The sequence below is a fragment of the Peromyscus leucopus genome, chromosome 18 (genome assembly GCF_004664715.2).
Source record: "Peromyscus leucopus breed LL Stock chromosome 18, UCI_PerLeu_2.1, whole genome shotgun sequence".
In the NCBI taxonomy this organism is placed as follows: domain Eukaryota; kingdom Metazoa; phylum Chordata; class Mammalia; order Rodentia; family Cricetidae; genus Peromyscus; species Peromyscus leucopus.
In genome coordinates this window covers 7,581,594-7,601,500 of record NC_051078.1, presented here as the reverse complement: position 1 = coordinate 7,601,500, position 19,907 = coordinate 7,581,594, and the positions used below count along the sequence as shown (strand labels likewise).

The 19,907-nt window shown below is 47.1% G+C and overlaps 1 protein-coding gene and 1 long non-coding RNA gene across 3 annotated transcripts in view; one reads left to right on the top strand and one right to left on the bottom strand.

Moving 5' to 3' along the window:
- Window positions 1-19,907, top strand: part of Ppm1h (protein phosphatase, Mg2+/Mn2+ dependent 1H) — a 271,465-nt gene that overhangs the window by 138,790 nt on the left and 112,768 nt on the right. For both annotated transcript variants that reach the window (XM_028869590.2, XM_037196732.1), the window contains exon 4: window positions 6,800-6,912. In XM_028869590.2, coding sequence (XP_028725423.1) covers window positions 6,800-6,912 — 113 coding nt within the window. The remainder of the gene's footprint in view (window positions 1-6,799; window positions 6,913-19,907) is intronic.
- LOC119086188 lies at window positions 162-5,601 on the bottom strand. Its single transcript, XR_005089411.1, has 3 exons — window positions 5,347-5,601; window positions 4,716-4,999; window positions 162-674 (listed from the first exon to the last, which is right to left on the bottom strand). It is a non-coding gene; the product is annotated as an uncharacterized LOC119086188 (long non-coding RNA).

Sequence of the window (19,907 nt, the reverse complement as noted above, 5' to 3'; positions counted from 1 at the left end):
TGGGATTTTTTTTTCTTGGAGATTCTAAATGCAACTTTTTTTTTTTTTTTAAGATTTATTTCTTTATTATGTGCACAGTGTCCTGTCTGCATATGTGCCTGCAGGCCAGAAGAGGGCACCAGATCTCATTGTGAATGATTGTGAGCCACCGTGTGGTTTCTGGGAATTGAACTCAGGACCTCTGGAAGAGGAGCCTGAGCTGTCTCTCCAGCCCTGAAACCAACTTTCTTCTCTCCAGTTTTATGGGTTCAAGTCTGCTTGCCAACAGTGATTTTTTTCTAACCGTGCTTGGCTTAGCAGCTAGCTTGTTTCCTGGCCCAAGATGACAGGTGTGAATGAGATAAATGTTCTGACGTCTAGTTTCAACCCTTTCCCCAAAAAAAGAACGTTAGGGTTGAATGGACAACACTTCAGACTCAAAGAAGAAGTTAATTCCATCAGCAGGGTAACCGTCAAAGGATCAGAAACCAAGTCAGCACTGATGAGCCTGTCAGCCTACCGGCTACAAGATCTGAACTCAGGATGAAGCTAAGAGAATCTCAGAATCCTCACCTGCTTCCTTTCAGTATTGTTAGGTAGCTAGCTGGACAGGGGGTATTGGGCTTTGAGGCTCTTGACGACGGACGCTCCCTCATGGCTGACTTTGGGCCTCACCTGCCGTTTCCCTGGTAGCCCTAGAAAGGGAAAAATCAAGATTAGCCCCCATAGTATTTTAACTTACCATGTAAAAAAGATGCAGGTTTGTTGAGGTCTGTTAAGCTCCTTCCTCGTAGCCAAAAGAGTGGAATCCGCCAGGCGGCGGTGGCACACGCCTTTAATCCCAGCACTCGGGAGACAGAGGCAGGAGGATCTTTGTGAGTTCGAGGCCAGCCTGGTCTACAGAGCAAGTTCCAGGAAAGGCGCAAAGCTACACAGAGAAACCCTGTCTCAAAAAAACAAAATAATAATAATAATAATAATAATAATAATAATAATAATAAAATAATAATAAAATAAAAAATAAAATAAAATAAAAAAGAGTGGAATCCACTTCTGGCCCTGCATGGAGACGTTGACATTCTCATCTGCTCAAAAGTTAGAACGTTGCCTTCCTTGTCTCCTTCCCTGAGAGTTAATTAACCTAGCTCGAGGTACCAAACACCTGCCTCACGGGAGGTAGGATTCACCTGAGGACGTGCTAAGGCCATGAAAGGAGCGGTTGTCCACTTAATTAAATGATGTACTGAACGAAAACCCTTCCCCGCGTCCAGGCCTTACAGAGCTTCACCATGCAACCTGTCCACTCTTCCATCTTCTTTCTCCCTCAAGCCTAAGTGTGTTCCCCTGACACGGGGGGCTCCCTCGGTCTCCCCCCAAGTCCCCCTCCCCTCCTGCCATGCAGCTGTTGGCCAGCCTTCATGGCTGAACATGCCAGCCTTGGACCCTAACTCAAAGAAGCATGGATTTCTCTCTTCTTCTTCTTCGTCTTCTTCTTCTTCTTCTTCTTCTTCTTCTTCTTCTTCTTCTTCTTCTTCTTCTTCTTCTTCTTCTTCTTCGTCTTCTTCTTCTTCTTCTTCTTCGTCTTCTTCGTCTTCTTCGTCTTCTTCCTCCTCTTCCTCCTCCTCTTCTTCCTCACCTGCTAAGATGTACAGCTTGCCTGCCCTGTTGTTTTTCTCTTGGAGTCTAAAAACAAATCGTCCTAGAGCTTCCGTCTTCTGAATCTGTTTCTGAATTCTTTTATTGAGGAGACTGAGAACCCAGAAGGGAGCCCCGATTTTCCCACTAACAGGATGCATATGAGTTCTTTGCCACAGAGGAGAATGCCCTAGAAGCTTTTTGCAAGGGAGAGAATAGCATTTAGGTTTTAGGTTTATTTATTTTTGTGTGTATGGGTGTTTTGTCTGCATGTCTGTCTGTACACCACACCTGCAGTCTCCAAAAAAGGTGTCAGATCACCCTTGGAACTGGAGTCACAGATGGTTGAAAACTACCGTGGGGATGCTGGGAATTGAACCTGGTCCTCTGGAAGAGCGGCCACTGCTCTTAACCACTGAGTCGGCTCCTCGGCCGTGAAATTGGCAATATTTTAACTTGTAAAACAACTCTCCGTCTTCTATTACTGGCAACTGGTTGGAGGGGAAAACATACCACGACGTTATAAAGCTTGAGGATGAATGCCAAGCTCATTGCTGATTTATGAATTCTAGAATTTCAATTAGCATATTCATGGTAAGTGTATAACTTAAGCGTCTTTATTGGAGCTTGGTTTTTGTTTAGTCTTTTGTTGTTGTTGCCCCGTGAAGTTCCTTTAGGAAGGGATGGGCCTGGGATTCCCCTGCCGTCAGCAGGTGGCGATATTGGACAGCTCTGGTTTTTGGAAAAAAAAAAAAAATTTTTTTTTTAAACTCCCTTCTGAAACTCCTTGCCTAGCTGGCAGATGGCCTTGTTCTCAGAATAAACCAGGATGAGACCCGGATACGAAAGCCAGGCAGAATCTTATTATTTGTGACTGACACTATTAGCAGTATGCTCAGAACCACGTTATAACCCAGCCAGGGGGAGCTGCCATATACATTAAAACTGCCGGGGGTCGCTTTCTTTTGCTGACCAATAGTGTTTTCTTTTCCCAACCTGGAACTGATGAGCAACAAAGACTGAGCCTGGAGTTGCATCATCTCTGAGACTTTCAAATCAAATGACAACCCTTCTGGGTAATAAATTTTTTTTTTCTTGAAATTCTTTCCCATCACGGGAGTCTCATTTTACACGTATCTCTGTATCATCTGTGTCCAATCCTTGCAACAACAACCAAAAAATGCGGGGGGGGGGGGGGCAAATAAAACCCTGTATCATGAGAATTGGCTCTTTTCTTGGAGCCAGAGATGAGCCTCATCCGAATGTGCTGTTAAAGCAGCTGAAACACAGAATAACTCGGCAGCATCGCTCCGTAGAATGTTGCCTTTGAGGGGGCAGCAGGACACTGGACTGAGCGGGTCAGCCACTTGCTCGTTCCGACGGTCCGTTAGCAGCTAGACCACACTGGGAAGGAATGGGAGTACGTAGATAGTCTACCAGTAAGCTATTCTGGATGTATATGTCTTGGAATTCACCGGCAGCTAAAACGGAGAGGTCGTCCTTGTGTGTTCTTGCTTAGAACACACACAGCAGTCGACAGCTTTTCTCATGATCACATTGGCTTGTTAGAAAAAAAAATACTTAAAACTCAGGGACTTAAAAGAGTTAGACATTGTGATTTTTTTATGTACACACACACACACACACACACACACTTAAGTGTAAATGGCTTAGGGTAATTTGAAAGATTGAGGATTTTGAAGGGGAAAGGCAGTTAATTCCATGGTAAATATATCTTTATTGACTGCATTTATCATGTTTAATCTCATAGTAAAAGAGCCACACAGATGGTCCCTTAATGTTCCTTTCAGTACAAAGATTCTCTGAATCTTTTAGAGAGGAGTAGGTGGTGTGTGTGTAGGAAAAAAATAAATGTGCTATTTTGGCTTCTAGGGAGGAGGGAAATGAGGCAATTATTTTTAGAATCTGTTCTAGTTGCACACAGTTTCAGAAGAAATAGAGGAGTGTGTGTTAATGTCAGTGAATTCTTTGGGGGGATGGATTCTGTAGAAATATGCCTTTCAAACCCCAGTGATAGGGCTGGCGGAGAGCACACTTGTAATTACCACGTGTGCACATGTGTATTCCCCCCCCCAGATGTGGGGGATGGGGTGGTCAGAGCATACATGTGGGAACAGGGCTTCTTGGATTAAAATATAGTTAGACTTGAGTCCACTTCTTTTTTTATGAGAAAGTAGCGTACCTTATCCAGAAGGAACTGCAGAAAAAAATGTACAGTTGAAATATAAAAAAGGAAACGAAGTAAGTAAATTGTGTGTGTGTATGAGAGAGAGCGTGCTCACCATACCGTTAATTTATATTAAGGTCTGAGCTGAATAAACTAACCAGAATGGTCCCCAGCATTAAAAGTAAATATGCAGCCTGCTGCTGTAACAGAACATCTTTTTGTTGGACACTGTCTTGATCACCCCAAGGATTAAATAATTTTAAAACCAGACATTCTTACATTAGAAACCATGATAAATAATGCCCATACCTACGATCCAGAATAAATTCATTTGCCTCAATCCCTAGGGAATTCTTTGCCATGCATAGTTCTTTAACACGGACTCTTTGTATTATAGGGTGCCCCCCCCCACACTTTTGGATTGCAGTAATAATTCACTTAAACCTGTCATACACCACTCACATTCCAGGTCCTCTGCAGCATGCAAACACTTGGATGCTTAAGGAATTTTTAATCAATAGTGCCTTTCATTCAGACTTACATATTCAAGCAAATACTGGTCGCAACTATGAAGGGATAGTTTCCCCAGCTAGAGCAGTGCTTTTCAATATATTAAATATTCAGTATATTAAAAACAGTAATGTTGGATGTGGACTTGGATATACCAAGGTATATACTTCTTACATATTAAATGGGCACATACTTATTGTATCTAAAATGAACCTATGTCAACCTCTTTAGTTTTTTTTTTTTGTGTGTGTGTCAAAAAATCCTAACAAATCTATCCACCAAAGGATTCTTTATTCTAGAAATGAAACACAAAGACCAGGGCCTCTTGATGTTTTCGCTCCGCTCTTCCCCCTGAGAGAACCACCTCCCCACGCCCAGCTCCCAGGTCCCTCCTACTGTTCACCTTGACCTTCCTGCCATCTGCGGCACAGGATGTCATGACCCTTGGCTCTTGTCCACTGGCATTTAGCTGCAGCAAAGGTTCTGGTCTCACGGGTGTCTCCGTGCGCATCTGCCCTGGTAAATGTGGGATATGTGACTAGTAGCTTCCATATCCCCTGTCACAGGTAAATCGCTGAGAAGATGTTTGGAAATCCAGACATTTTTTTTTTTAAGTATATTTCTCCACTTGTCCATTTAACAGACACTTAACCAGTGTTTGCCTGGCCTGATACAGATGTTGAGGATCTGAAAGGGACAAAAGTAGTCACTGCTCTCAATTGTGAACTCTCCACCCGCTGGGAGGGACCCTGTGGCCGTGACTAAGCTCCACCTCCACCACACCTCCTAATTTAACCCTCTTAATTGCCCTTAAGAAAATGGTTTATACGGCATTCAAGTAAGTAAGTGGAGGAGCGTAGCCATGGTAGTCCAGTGCTGGAGGACTAAGCATTCTCCCTTGTTCCATGAGGAGGCCAGGAGGAAGGAAGCTGCTAGCTCCAACTCCCCGTTCTGAGAGTCACCGAAGTCCCCAGAACCTCTCAGAAGAGCCAGAGCATCCGTTTCTCCCCCTTGGAACTTTTCCCCACCCTTACCCCCTCCACCTTCTCCCTCGCTCCGCCTCCACGGTGCACGACTTCCAGTGTAGAAGGAACACCTCCTGTTTCCCCGAAGACATAGATCGTTTGGTTCTTTCAGTCACACCGAATCGTTCTGACGTTGTCTGTCAACAGAAATGTTGGTCTGATTTTACTTTTCCTGAGGATGCTTCATTGCAGGGCAGGTAATGCAGGGTTTGGGAAGGGAACCGGTATGAGGGAAAGGTCCACTTGTTAGCCAGGTAAATATGGGCGGTGGCCCCACCTCTCTGCCTCCGAGCCACGTAGGTAATGATGACGGTCGTGAGGCCATAATGAGATTGCACATGCGCAGGACTTAGCTCGACGCCCCATGTAGAGAAAGTGTCTGTGGGCTGCTCCAACATTGGGAGTGTGGCTCATCGTGAACTGAGGCTCATTGTGAACTGTGACTCACTGTGAACTGTGGCTCACTGTGAACTGTGGCTACAGAGGTGGAAAATGTATTCGCACACATCTGTGTTGAATAGCAGACAGTTCATCTTTAAGTCACGCCTCCCCCCTCCCTCCCTCTCTCTCTCTCTCTCTCCCTCCTCCCCCCCCCCTTTTTCCAAACAAGGTTTCTCTGTGTAGTTCTGGTGCCTGTCCTGGATCTCGCTCTGTGTAGCCCAGGCTGGCCTCGAACTCACAGAGATCCGCCTGGCTCTGCTCCTGAGTGCTGGGATTAAAGGCGTGCGCCGCCGCCGCCGCCGCCGCCGCCGCCGCCGCCGCCGCCGCCGCCGCCGCCGCCACCGCCACCACCAGGCTAAGTCGCCTCTTTTTATCCAGCTATAAAAGAACTATTTATTCAAGGCTTCGCGTTAAAAACATAGTTTATGGTCCAGGTACTTGGCATCCCTAGCCTTATTCTGTGTCCCACATGACAAGCACCTCACACACAGACTAGATTCCCGTGAACTGTGCTGTCTGTTAACTGGGATTTCCCATAGTTACCTGATGTGTCCATGTGTGGTCCTTTGGTTCCAGTCTCTGGTCTGCAGTGGTCTGGTAGTTTGTGTGAGAGAAGCCCATTAGGTCAGTGGTTCTCCACCTGTGTGTGGGTAGCAACCCCCCTTGGGGTGGGGGTGGGGGTCAGACGACCCTTTCACAGGGGTCACACATCAGATCTCCTGCATCTCAGATATTTACATTTCAATCATAAAAGCAGCAAAATTACAGTTACGAAGTAGCAGAGAAATCACTTTATGGCTGGGGGTCACCGCAGCATGAGGAACTGTATTAAAGGGGCGCGCCGCGTCAGGCAGGTTGAGAACCACTGCCTCCCTCGGGTGGTAGGAGAGCAGGTCCTGAGGATAGCCTGTCCCTTCCGGCAGCACATCCAGACCCGAGACTGTTGTACCAGGTGGAGGGAGGAAGGCGTCCCTTAGTCCCGAGGCCGGCGCAGTGGCATTGACTTTCCTGTCTCCTCCAGGACCTTCAGATAGAACGGGAGAGGAACGTCTATAACATATCCGGCGGCTGCACGGCCCTCATCGTGGTCTGCCTCCTGGGGAAGCTGTACGTGGCCAACGCGGGGGACAGCAGGTAAGCAGCCGGGCTGTCTGCTCCTCACTAACTCCGTTGCCTCTGACAAGGTCTACCTGCTCTTTAAGAACGGAAGATTGGAAAAGAAAATGATTCTGGGTGGGATGAAATGTGAGGAGGGCAAGCTTCCTGCACCCTCACAGAAAAGCATTTGTGGTTCATTTGGTTGGTTCCCCCCGCCCCAGCAGGATTTCTCTGGGTAGTCCTGGCTGGCCTGGAACTCGCTCTGTAGCCCAGGCTGGCCTCGAACTCAGATCCACCTGGCTCTGCCTCCCCAGTGCTGGGGTTAATGGTTAGAAATGCATTTAAGAAGAATAATCAGATTACTGTTGAAAGGGGGAAGGGCATGTGACTTGTTCATAGCCACAGCTGGTGTGTGCACACAGAGTTCATCTACACCAGGAGTGTTCAAATGTGGGGTTTTTTTGGGGGGGAGAGGAAGGGGACCTTGGAACCTGGTTTACATAAAAGTTTAGCAGAGTCAGGATTTTGGAGAGCAGTGAAGGAGAGGGGGGATCTGAGTGGAGTGAGGGCTTGGAGGGGTCCCGGCACATCCCCATGCGTACTGTAGCTTGGCATTTGCCTCCCCAGGAAACCAGAAGTCTCTCCTTGAATATGCATGCCTTTGGGTGTGTGTGTGTGTGTGTGTGTGTGTGTGTGTGTGTGTGTGTGTGTGTGTGTCTAAGTGTCTAACCCTTGGCCTAGCATTGCCTAAGAAGAAGGTAAACTTGTTCTTTAACCACCTTAAACAAATGGCGCTTCTTGGCCAACGATGCTTCTTTAGTGTTGGCGTGGCTGACCATGTCACAGGCTCTTCCCCTGAAGAAGGGCTGTTTTGAAAAGGACGAAAGTACTGGACCCTACGCATGGAAGGGGGATTCCCTAGCAATGGCTGCTGTCTTGGGATTCTGTCGTTCCGTTAGGCCCTGGGCCACTGGTCTACACACTCCTGCCTCGTCGGTCCTTCTCATATCCCCCACCCCACCCATGCCGCGCCACATACACACACACACACACATACACACACACACACACCCCTCTTCCCTGTCATGTGCTGACTCTGTTGCTGGTGCCTCTGTAGTTTGGAAGACTGACCCTCTTCTCTTCCATTTACAAAGAGGAGACCTAGGCGAGCGGTGTCTGTTCCTCTTCTCCCAGTAAGGTGTCTGTTCCTGAGTTTTGCCCCTGAAGAATGTAGAACTCAAAAGAGAAAGGACTACCAGGGAAACAGCTCGTGGGGTTTAAAGATGAGTGCTTTGAAAGAACGTGTGGATTTTCTGTTGGACCCACATGCTCTCTCAGGTTGCAGGGTAAAATTTTGCCCAGCAAATGGCAGGGTCTTTAAGATACTTGTGTATCCCATGGCTCCTGCTCCCCTGTGCCCAGTGAGCTTCACCAGCTCCGACGTCCCAGCAGAGGATGAAGAAATGAAGGGGAGCTCATCCAGGAGTCAGTGGAGTGGCCTCAGGAAGGACCTAGCCACCTTAGCCTTCCTGGGGCAGGGCCAGGAGAATCACTGAAGGTGTGAACACTAGTCCGGAGCCACGGGAAGCCTTGAAGAAATGGCCTCTCTCCCTCCCGCGTCCTACCAGGCTTCTCATTGGCTGAGCCCACCTGGCTCAAGCCAGCACACAGGTCAGGTCGGGCTGGGATTGCATTCATGGAGGTGAGCGTGCCTGGCACCAAGTCACGGCTGGGGCCAACGGGAAGCAGCCAGCGTGCCTGCCCCTTCCTCCTCTGCGTAACCAGGCAGGCGTTCTACAAAGCCTCTGCCCCGAAATCGGTGGCTTGTAAACGGGCACCAAGGGGCAGATGGCGAAGGTGCCTCTTCACTTCTAGATCCTAAGCTTGTTGAGAGATGGCCAACAGGGTCGACGACTCCTTTTTCTGCTCTCATAGAGCCTGGACACGTGAGCCAGCCTCCTGCTCTCACACACACACACACACACACACACACACACACACACACACACACACACACCTCCTGCCTTGACGTCTCACTCCCAGTCTGTTAAGGCGAGTTAAAGCGAGTTCCCTGGTCCTAGGCACTAAAGAGTGACTTTGCAGGCCACAGCCCCCCTTCCCCTCAGCCCCGCTTTCCTGAGGAGGCGTCACCCTCCAGATGACCTCAGGTTCAGAAGTTAGCCCCATGTCAGTGTCCAGGATATCTTTAGCTCAGAGCCTCCCTTTTTCAGAACCGTAACTATCCCCCCGCCCCCAGCCCCTTGCCTGTCTCCTGTAATACCATCTGCTCTGGGAGCCGGGCTACTTTACAGCCACCTCTAGATGTGAGATGGCTTGTGTATCCCAGAAACTCCTGCCCGGGGACCCGCCAGTTCCCAGTGTTCACCTTCGGAGCTTTGGCCGGTTTACCCTGGGTACCAGTCTCCAGACCGTGGTCTCCACATTCATGAACATATTGGCATTGGACGATGTGACACCTGGAATTTATGGCTTGCTAAAGGTCAGCCTAGGAGAATGACACTCTCAGGAAACAAAGTCATGCTACTTTAGTCAGTCCTTGTGACAGTTCCTAGAGCTCTGTGACATCTTTCTTAGAGCCTGTTGTTAATTTTTTAATTTAACCAAGGCCCTTGTTTTTCTAAGTACCCATAAAAAAATGTTTTACATTTATTTCTAATTTTAAAAGCCTAATAAATACCCATTTTCTTAATAAAGCCGTGATGCACAGAATAAAATTTACCCTGCAACCCAGGAGCTTAAATTATATTTGTGGTACTCAGATCCCAGTGTCCAGATTCAAAGTTGGGGTTTTATAGCTAATTGTTTGGGTTTGGTACCCACATGTGGATCATAATTCATAAAGAAACCTAGAACAGTGGAAACTGGTATTTTACTAAGCTAGCCCAGTGATCATTTATGGACCACTTAAGATGTTATTTGCAGCTCTTTCCTGAATGATACATACTGATGTCATCCTAAACCATCACTGCCTACTTTACATACTAATGATATATTATGGGCATTTCAGCTTCAAAACATTGTTATTCTCAAGAAAGAACTACCAGGTAATCATCTTCGTAGCTATGAAACTGTAAGTTATCATTTGCCAACAAGGCAGTCAGGTAAACCAAGACTGAGGTAAAAAAAATTTTTTTAATTAAAATTAAAAATAAAAAACATGTCAGAGCTGACAGAACATTCCAGCAACACAGCCCTGATTAATTAAGTGCTAATTTTTTTTTTCATTGTTGGATAATAACTGTCATGTGTTTGTACTTTAAGCCTTGACAGTTTCCAGGGTGAAAATAAACCTTTGTTGGGCCTTCCCTACCCTGTAATTACTTCCAGAGTACCAATGAGATGAGAACTTTGATTTGCTGGAGAAGCTGCCCATGGTCGAGGACTGTTTTCTGGGCCACTTATCTACATGTCGTGTGATTTTTCCCATCAGGCCATGTGTATGCTCCCGGCTTGTCTTCGGGAAACATTGCTGGTAGTGTCTGTGATTTCCCAGTGTTTGTCTCAGTAGCCATCCCCTGTGTACAGTGGCCGGTGACGCGTCCACAGGGGCCTGGTCCACAGAGGAGACAGACTTCCTTTCTCATGTTAGCTGAGCTCACCAGCCATCAAGAAACATCCAGGGACTGCATGGTCCTCTGTTGCTTCACTTCCCCTGGGCAAAGGTAGTCAACTCAACACCTCGGGATCTTAAGGGACTAGCAAGGAAGGACGCAGATGGCGGGTGGATTTCTCCCTCTAAGCAAAAATGAACCGGGAGCGTGAGAATGTCACGCGGAGCAGCGTGCAAACGATTACCCATTGTGTTAGAGTCAGCAGCTCTTCTCAGTGGTGCTGGTCTTCCGTTTAGGAAGGGGCTTTGGCTCCACCTTAGAAGATGATCTCATTTTGTTTCTAGAGAGCTCAGGCACTGAGGCAGCAGAGCCATGACTGCGTATTTCAAACAATGTCTACAGGTTTGGCAACTCCGTGAACTCGTTTAAGGAAGGCATTTAAGAATCGTTAATGTCTTGATTCCACGCTTGCAGTCATTGTAGGAACGGCGTCAGTGAGAGAGCTCAGTGCTAGGCACTTCCTTAACACTTGAACAAGGTCGTGTTTAATTCTGTCAGTAACAGAGTGAAGAGTCGGGATTGTTCATGTCAGATACATGCAGTTTATAAGAAGCCATTTCCCCAAGGTCCCCAGCCACCGAGGCACAGAGCTGCCATGGCACACCGGACTGGGGTGAGAGAACCAGGTGGCCAGGGACTACATCCATCTGTCCATCCGTGCCAAGACTCGTTTTATCATCTCCAATGCAGGAATTTCTAGTTAACGTTTTTTACTCCCTGTTTGCTTGTACATGAAATACAGACACACTTTACAATCAGTGGCATCTCAGAGTTTACCCAGAATGGATTATGGTATAAGTGAGTGGATAGCTACATTTAGGAGCTGGTTTTGTTTTTGTTTTTGTTTTGTTTTTTTGAGACTGAGTCTATGTAGCCCAGGCTTGCCTTGACCTCCTTCATTGTCCTGTCTCTGTTCTCTGAACACTGGGATGATGATAGTCATGCATTTCCATCCCTAGCTCTTAAGAGACTGATATAAATGGGTTGCATTTATCTTAGTTACTTTTCTATTACTGTGAGAAAAAAAAACCCACCATGACCAGGACAACTTCGAAAAGAGTTTATTTGAGAGGTTTTGCAGAGTTAAAGTCTGTCCATCCGTGGCCATCATGACAGGGAGGATGGCATCAGGCAGGTTTGATGCTGGAGCGGTAACTGAGAGCTCACATATTGATCTGTACCTAGGAGGCAGAGACAGCAAATTCAAATTGGTGCAAGTCTTTTGAAGACTCAAAGCCTGACCCAGTGACATATACCTCCTTCAACACAGCCACACCTCCTCATCCTTCTCAAACAGTTCCACCAACTGGGGACCAAGTATTCAAATACATGAGCCTATGGGGGCCATTCTCACTGAAAGCACCCCAGCAGTCATCAAGAAATACCTTTGAGTGACCCATCCTGTTCCTTTATAGTGTAAAAAAGATGCTGTTCAAAGTGAACACAGTCAGCTTTCTAAAGGACACAGAGTTTTGAGACCATTTTAAACATTGTGTTTTTATTTTGAAGACAGTCTGCTGAAAACAGCGTCAGCTGCCTCTCGGACCTCTGTGTGACCATTATATTAGGCATCACTCCCACAAAGTCAGACTTTCATTCGGTTGTGTTTATGATTTCCTTAAAATGAGTCTCCCAGACTTTGAAAGTGACCCCAAAGACTCCTGAGGATATGAAGTTACATGCTTAAAATTATCCTGGGAAAGGTGGAGAGGTCGAGGGTTTATTCACTAATTAGCTCCCTGCAAGAGTGAGCGACCATTGGGCCAGGTGTATCCAACCTTGTGACCTTGTAGTGTGATGTTATCAACCTTTTGAGGACAACACAATTGTTTAAAAAAAAAAAGTCACACGCAAAAAAAAAAAAATCTCATAGTGTTTTAAATAAGTTTGTGAGTTTATGTTGGCAGCACCCATGGCCATCCTCACTGGGTGCTACCCAAGGGGCATTGTTTGGACACGTCATTCTGACTGCATGTAGGAAGTTTGGCCAGGATGGTGTCCTTGCAATTTTCCTTTCCCTCATTTTTAGTTTGCAGAATTTTCCCATTTAAGTTAAAGCTTTCTCTCTTAGGTCAGAGGTGAATTCCTATAGCAAGTCGGAACTTTCTTGAGGATAGGAGCTAGCTATTAAACAAGACTTCCATTTCTAAATTCAAAACCAATTACACATCTGTGTGTCTCTTCTCTCTGCTGATGGAAAGATAATGAAACATTATGTAACGGCCTCGGGAGACCACAAGGAACTGCTCATTCCTTTTTTATGTGGCTGCATCTCACCAGTGGCCACTGCGGCCCCCCATCACAGAGCTCCTCATTGCTCCCAAGTACTTCATCTGTCCATGCCTGCCAGCGAGCTGCCCCTTTGATGGGAGCCTTTTTCTGAGTCCAGCAAATACACTTGATCTGTTTCCACTGGCTGCTTTTTGTATTATATACCTCTCATTTCCTTTGACATATACCAGGAAAAACAAAAACAAAAAACAGAACCAAGGTTAAGCACCATTTTCCACTGTGGAAGTTAAATACGCAGTCTCTGCCTTTTTATCTCTTCAGTGTGTTCCCTTAGCACTGCCCAAATCCTGTAGAATGGATTAGGAGGAAGAATAATCAAATCAGATGATCACAAATACACACAGAGAGGTAGACCTCCACTTTTCCTCTCACAGGCCACACACACAAAGGGTTCCCGGAGATAGACACTCTTTCCTCAACCCGAGGTTCCCCAAACCGGCAGCATTGCCCGGGCACGTGTGTAGAAGGACCTGGTCCAGCTCTGTTGTAGACATCCTGCATCAGAAGCCTCCAGGTGGGCAGCCAGCAGTCTGTGTTAGAGCGAATTCTCCACGGGATGTGGATGTGGGCTGCTCCAGGTTAAGAGTCAGGACGCATGTGGCTGGGCGTGGTTGGCACACAGCTGTAATCCCAGCATTCGGGAGACGGAGGCAGAAAGAACATGTGTTCAAGAGCAGCCTGGACTACAGACATGACCGTCTCAAGCAGAAAAAAAGAACCACTCCTCTGTAGTCTACCCTGGACATCAGAGAGAGCGGGGAAGGGGCCACTGTGTCCTCAGGGTTACAGAACGACACCGCCTCCTGACTTAAGGGTGAGGCATGGAATCTGGTCGGCACACAAAGAGCTCTGCAGCACATTCAGGAGAGTTGTTTGCTCTCCTCACCCCAGGGTGCTGCGACCTGAGGTAGAAGAACCATCTATTGTCAGTTATTTTGACTGTTTACTCTTTTTGGGGGGCCCCACCACCCAGCTCCTAAATAAACCATCCATGGGGAGGCCTATTCTTACTTATGAAAGCTGGCCTTAGCTTGGCTTGTTTCTAGCCAGCTTTTCTTACATTGTCCCATCTACCTTTTGCCTCTGGGCTTTTACCTTTCTCTGTTCTACATACCTTTGTTTACTTCTTCCTCCGTGGCTGGCTGTGTGGTTGGATGGTTGGCCCTTGGTGTCCTCTCTCCTTCTTTTCTTGTTCCCTGATCCTCCCCTCCCAGATTTCTCCTTCTATTTATTCTCCCTGCCTGTCAGCCCCACCTATCCTTTCTCCTGCCTTGGTATTGGCCATTCAGCACTTTATGAGACCATCAGGTGTCTTAGGCAGGCAAAGTAACACAGCTTCACAGAGTTAAACAAATGCAGCATAAAAGACTGCAACACGTCTTTGCATCATTACAACAAATGTTCCACAGGATAAACGAATGTAACACATCTTAAAATAATACTCCACAACACACATCTCCATCCTGTGGCTTGGGGTCTCTTTGTGACAGCCCGATATTCTAGAACATAGGCTCCGTCATCCAGAAGTGGAATTAGGATGGAAAGTCTTGTATGACCCAGCTCCTGTGTCAGCCATGATGCCCTTAGCTGGAGTGAGGCATGCCCCACGTCATCCCTGAGAAACCACTGCTGCAGCCTGCGCTCCAGCTCCCAACCAAACTGATTTTAATATTTCCCCTTTTCTTGTCACCTGCTGGGAGGCTCGGCCAGGAAGCCCCACGCTATTTGTAGAAAAGGAGTATTTGCGTGTGAAAGTGTTAGCATAAGGTTATTGAGGTTACGTTAGTGACCATTTCTATCCCTGGCCCCCAGGGTTGGGCAGATTAGAGGCAAAGGGGAATTTTATTACAGCAAAGGATCAGGAGGCTCTATTTTTGGGCCAGGCCAGACCACACCAAGATTAACATGAACTAGCAAGATTCTGAAGGGCGGCAGTGCCGGAGAGGATTGGTTTAATCTAACGAGGTGAAACACAACCATAGTCAAGGTCATACGTAACTACTTCTGTCATCAAGAAGTCGGGGCAAAAGAATGAGAGAGGAGGAAACATCTTCTCAGTGGCTCACTTGAAAATGTCTTTGAGCAGATAGTGACTCAGTTTGGTCAACATTATGGGGTAGACACCAGAACCCAGGGCAGTCGTGGGCTTTCTCAGTCTGTATAAATAAGGTACAAAGGCCACTAGCATCGACCTATCAGGTAGGTAGTCTAAGCACGGAAATAATAGACACCAAACCTTACTGACTTAAAAATGTAGTGGCCTTGACCTTGCGGAGATCCAAGGTCTTGGGCTGAAAAAGACTGCCACATTAACATTTCTGAGGGTTTGGGGGAGCATGTCTACCCTGTCAGATTGAAGAGGATATGAGCACAGAGACTCACTCAAGGAAGCCTGGAAGAGGCTCACAACCCTTCAGTGTGCAGTGCATTGGCTAGAATCTAGTTCCATGCTTACACTGAGAAGGCTGACAGGAAGTGGTGCCTGAATCGTGTACCTAGGCTCTGGGGCCACAGTTCTCAACCTGCGGGTCATGACATGACCCCTCTAGGGGTGAAAGAACCCTTTCAAAGGGGTCACATACCAGGTAGCTTGCATATCAGATGTTTACTATTCATAACAGTAGCAAAATTACAGTTATGAAAGTCACAACGAAAATAATTTTATGGTCGGGAGTCACCGCAACATGAGGAACTGTATCAAAGGGGGGCAGCATTAGGGAGGTTGAGGGCCAGTGCCCAAGGGAGTTGACTTTAGTGGACAGTTAGTAATGAGGACCACCGATGAGCCTTGAGAAGGGCTTCCTAAGACGCTCGATTAGTATTGGTGCCTTTGTTCAGTTGCGATTCATTCTCTTCCTTCGTTCTCCCGGGGCTACAACTTGGGTGTCGCTTTCTAAAGGTCCAGTGCCGGTTTCCTCTCTTGTTACCTTGACTTCGTCACCGTGGAGTTTAGAAAAGATGTGGTGAGGTCAGCTTCAAACTGCCAGGGGGGAGTGAAGGGAATGCGGAGTCATCACGGCGAGCACCTTCCTCTTGGGGAAGAATGTGAATGTGAAAATTCTCCAGTCAACGGCGTGCCAGGTATCTCTCTGTGAAGAAAATTCCCTGGAGAAAGCAATACTTACTCGATAGCAAAGATTACAGTCTCCAGGTCGGGTGTGACTGTGGCTGAACTTTGACATCCTTTGGTCTAAGACACATTTGTCCTTGTAAGGTCAGAGAGCTCTTCAGTTCACTAATTTAGTCTTTTGTCTGCTCTCAATCTGTAATTTTTGGTACCTTTTCATAAGCTCACTGCTTCTTTTTGATGTCATCTTTAGTAGGGTTGAAATACCTACGAGGAATGGATCATTTATTAATATTCCGGACTCCGTCTAAAGTTTACTTTTAATAACGCTGGATGGTTTGCACTGGAAAGATGTCAGTGAAGGTGCTGAGTCATGAGGACCTGAATCCGATTCTCCTGAATCCACATAAAAAGCCAGGAAAGGTAGCACATACCTGTAATCACAGCATTGGGGAGGAGGTGACAGGCAGACCTTTGGGACATTTTGGCTAGATATCTAACTGAATTGACGAATTCCATGTTAAATGAGAAATGCTGTCTCAAAAAATGTGGAGAACTATTGAGGAAGTCACTCAGTATTAAACTTTTAACCTTCACCACACACACACACACACACACACACACACACACACACACACGAACAAAACAAAAACCCTAAACCCTATACAATTCTTTGAGCATTTATTGGGAGCCTCAACATGAAGATCAGACATAAGCTGAGCAAAATCCAACAAATAGTTACGAGCCAGGCATCTGCCGGGCACTGTGCTGGGGAACTACTGTCAGTGTATGGCTGAGGCACCCTGGATCCTGTCTTCCTGTACTGACAGCACAGGATGCAGGCAAGCATCCGTTCATGATACCGCCGTCAGCAAGTGCAGGTGTTTTCAGAGACAGAAAACGCTCTGAGCTTTAGTGAAAGGAGGCTGCTTTGGGGGCAAAGGGGAGCTCTCTTTAAAAGGATAAACACTCAAGCATGTTTATCATTTTCTTTAGTCTTGTCCCCAGTGAAGGGTATCACACCATAGACTGCTACCAAGGTCAGAATCCACTGTAACAAGTCCTGCGGATGTTCCTCTTGGCCATGTTATTCCACAGTGCTGTTGTGGTTATGAAGAGTGCTTGCAAGCTAGATCAACACTTTGGGTCATCTCGTGGTACCGATACTTTGGGGAAGCCATACTTCTTTGTGACCTTCGTCGATTTGGCATCAGCAGGAAGTAGTATGTAAAGACCTTAAATGGCTGGTGGTAAGGTTTTTGATACCTGCTGAACGGTCCTTCCAAAAGGGGTATGCTAGGGAGAATGGGGTTTGGAGAGGGCAGCTCCAGGGGAGATCCCCAACCTTATCCCCCAGGAGGAAGGAGCTGAGAGAAGGACTAAAGGAAATGAGGCACCAGCCAAGCCGAGCATCTGGGGAAAGAATCAGGTGACCAGAAAGAAGTGGACCAGGTTAAGACCTGTGAGTTAATGAATTAATTCCATTCCAGATGTGCTTGCGAGCCTACTACATGTAGCCTGGAAACTAGAGATCTGAGGAATAGTGACCACAAAGGCCCTGCTTTTGTGGGGTTTGCATCATCATGAGGGAGGGAAAGGCATTGTAAATAAAATAAGGAAGGCATATAACACATAAAATCATCTTAGCATTACATGCTAACTGGATGCATTTGAAGTGCTCATTCCAAACACCTTCTTGCTGTATGTTAAGCGCGTAGTAAATCATAGTTATGAGTAGCGATTATCAGCATACTTTCTTCTTTTGCGTCTGCTACAGATAGAAGAGTTTGCTCCTTTAATGTGTCTTAGTTTACAATAAAAGTGTGCTGTGAAGTCACATAAATTTTGCACGATAGAGGAAACAGCTTGGAATGGAAGGGCTATGTGAAGTCCTGAGCTGTTGTAGAGTGGATGTTATGGACTTTTCAGATTGCCTTTGCAGCTGCCGTGGGACTCCAGTGTAGAATATCACTCAGCCAATGTTACCGCCAAATATTAGTGCCGGACCCTAGCACTCGATTCTGGCCTTATGGGATCTGGGCAGCTTCCTGAATTCAAGTCAGACCACACTAGTATGCATGTACTAGCACACACACGTCTCTAGATGGTTTACGTTGATAATTTAGTTACTTGGGGGCATATTGAGCATACTGCAATATTCTTTCCAGTTCTTGGGTTTTGTGATTTTTTTTTTTTTTTAAATCCAATGTATGTCACTAAGGAACACAGAAAGTCTTCTTTTCTGCAGAGCGCGCTTTAATCCAGACACACCCCCACCACCAGGCAGTTGACAGTCACAGAGTTTTGTGTTTAGCGTTTTGTTTTGTTTGGGGATGGGATTTGTTTGTCTTGAAAGACTTAGCTGTGGGGGTCAAGGTCACTAATTCCTAGGGAGTTCATACATGGAAGAAGCTTCCCTAGTACTGCCCAGAGCTCCCCCGTCCTCTGTTCTGTGCGCCATCGCTCAGCTCTTGCTACACTCTTCTTTTGTCTCTTGCAATGGCGTTATCAGCCCAAAAGAAACTGCAGAGCAGTGATCCCCCCCCCCAACTACACACACACACACACACACGCACGCACGCACGCACGCACGCACGCACGCACGCGCACACCCTGACCCAGGCTACCTCTCCTGCCTGCAAAGATTGGATTCCTGCAGCTCATTTTCACAGTAGTTCTCCCTGTCGGCTTGTCAAGTGTGTTCTTGCTTTCCTGTGCCCGGGTTTTTGTGCCGCTAGCTTCTGGTTTAGTTTCTGTCCTTTTCTTTGTTTTGTTTTTCATTTGTTTCTGGCTTCTCTGCCTTCCTCGGTTATGTTCTTTGTGATTCTGAGCAGGCAGGTCAAGTTGCCATCAATATGTCAAGGTCCTTTTTCCAAATGTATATTTGAGCCTTCGGGGGTGAATAGGTCATCAGTTTAAAAAAAAAAAAATGACTAGACTGTTAGATACTTCCTGGACTCTTTATTTAAATGGGTTTTACAGCAGAGGCCCAGGGTAGTAATGGACGGGAGCACTCGGGTCAGGCAGGTGCAAGGTCAGACTGGATTCGGGTTCTGGCCTCCTCCTCCGGCACTTGTATTTCTCTGTGGCCTTGAACAAAATACCCAACATCTCTGCCCCTTCTTTATCCGTACCGGAAGATAACAGAGACCTTGTCTAGGGTAAGTGTGTGTGAACGATCTGCTCCAGGAGAGCCGTGTTTGCATGTCGCAGTCTTCTGCAAGGGCGTCCCTTACCTCTCCAGACAAGCACCTGCTTCGGCCATGGCCATCGGCGAGTCTGATGCCTCTCAGAAGTGATGATGTCACACCAGGGTACCTTCTGCCGGGCCAGCCGTCTCCGCCGGCCGCGGAGGTGCAATTGCATTAAGCCAGGTGTTAATTACTGTTTTTGCAACATGACCAGCGGGCAGTCTTCTGGACCAGCCAGCGTTTATTTCTGCGGGAGCTTTCAGGCTCACTACGTATGCTGCGGATATCCGGCAGTGCTTGGCAGAGAGAAATCACCCTCCTGGGTTTTCCTGACATACCCACATGGAGTGTGAGTACACAGGTACATCAAAAGGTACAGTGAGCTGCGGAGTATGTCCCAGGATAAGCCTAAAAGAGATCGGACAACAGTCTTGAAAAGACAGACAGGCTCCATCCAGCCCTCTTTCCCCTTAACGTTGGGTGTTTCACAGGCTTCTCATCCTGCTGAATCCAGTCTCGGGGATCTGAGGTCATCGTCCAGTAGTGTGACTGGTCTCAGCTCCTCTGAAACACTCTACCCATCATGTCTGTCTGTCCCCACATATCTTCATCTGCCCCTCCCAGATCCTTTACCGTTGCCTCCCCGACCTCCTTCAGCTTAGGCAGCGACCTCTCTGCCTTCCCCCCCAGCTGGTTCCCTCTGTATCCAGGGTTCTCCGTCCAAGGCTGCAATCCTAGTTAAACTCTCAGGACAGGCTGCCGCCTGTCCCTTCCAGTCAGCTCCGGTTTGCTTCCTCCTCTCAGCAGCCAAGAGGTGTGGGGACCCTGAATAGCTCTTCTCCAAGTGCT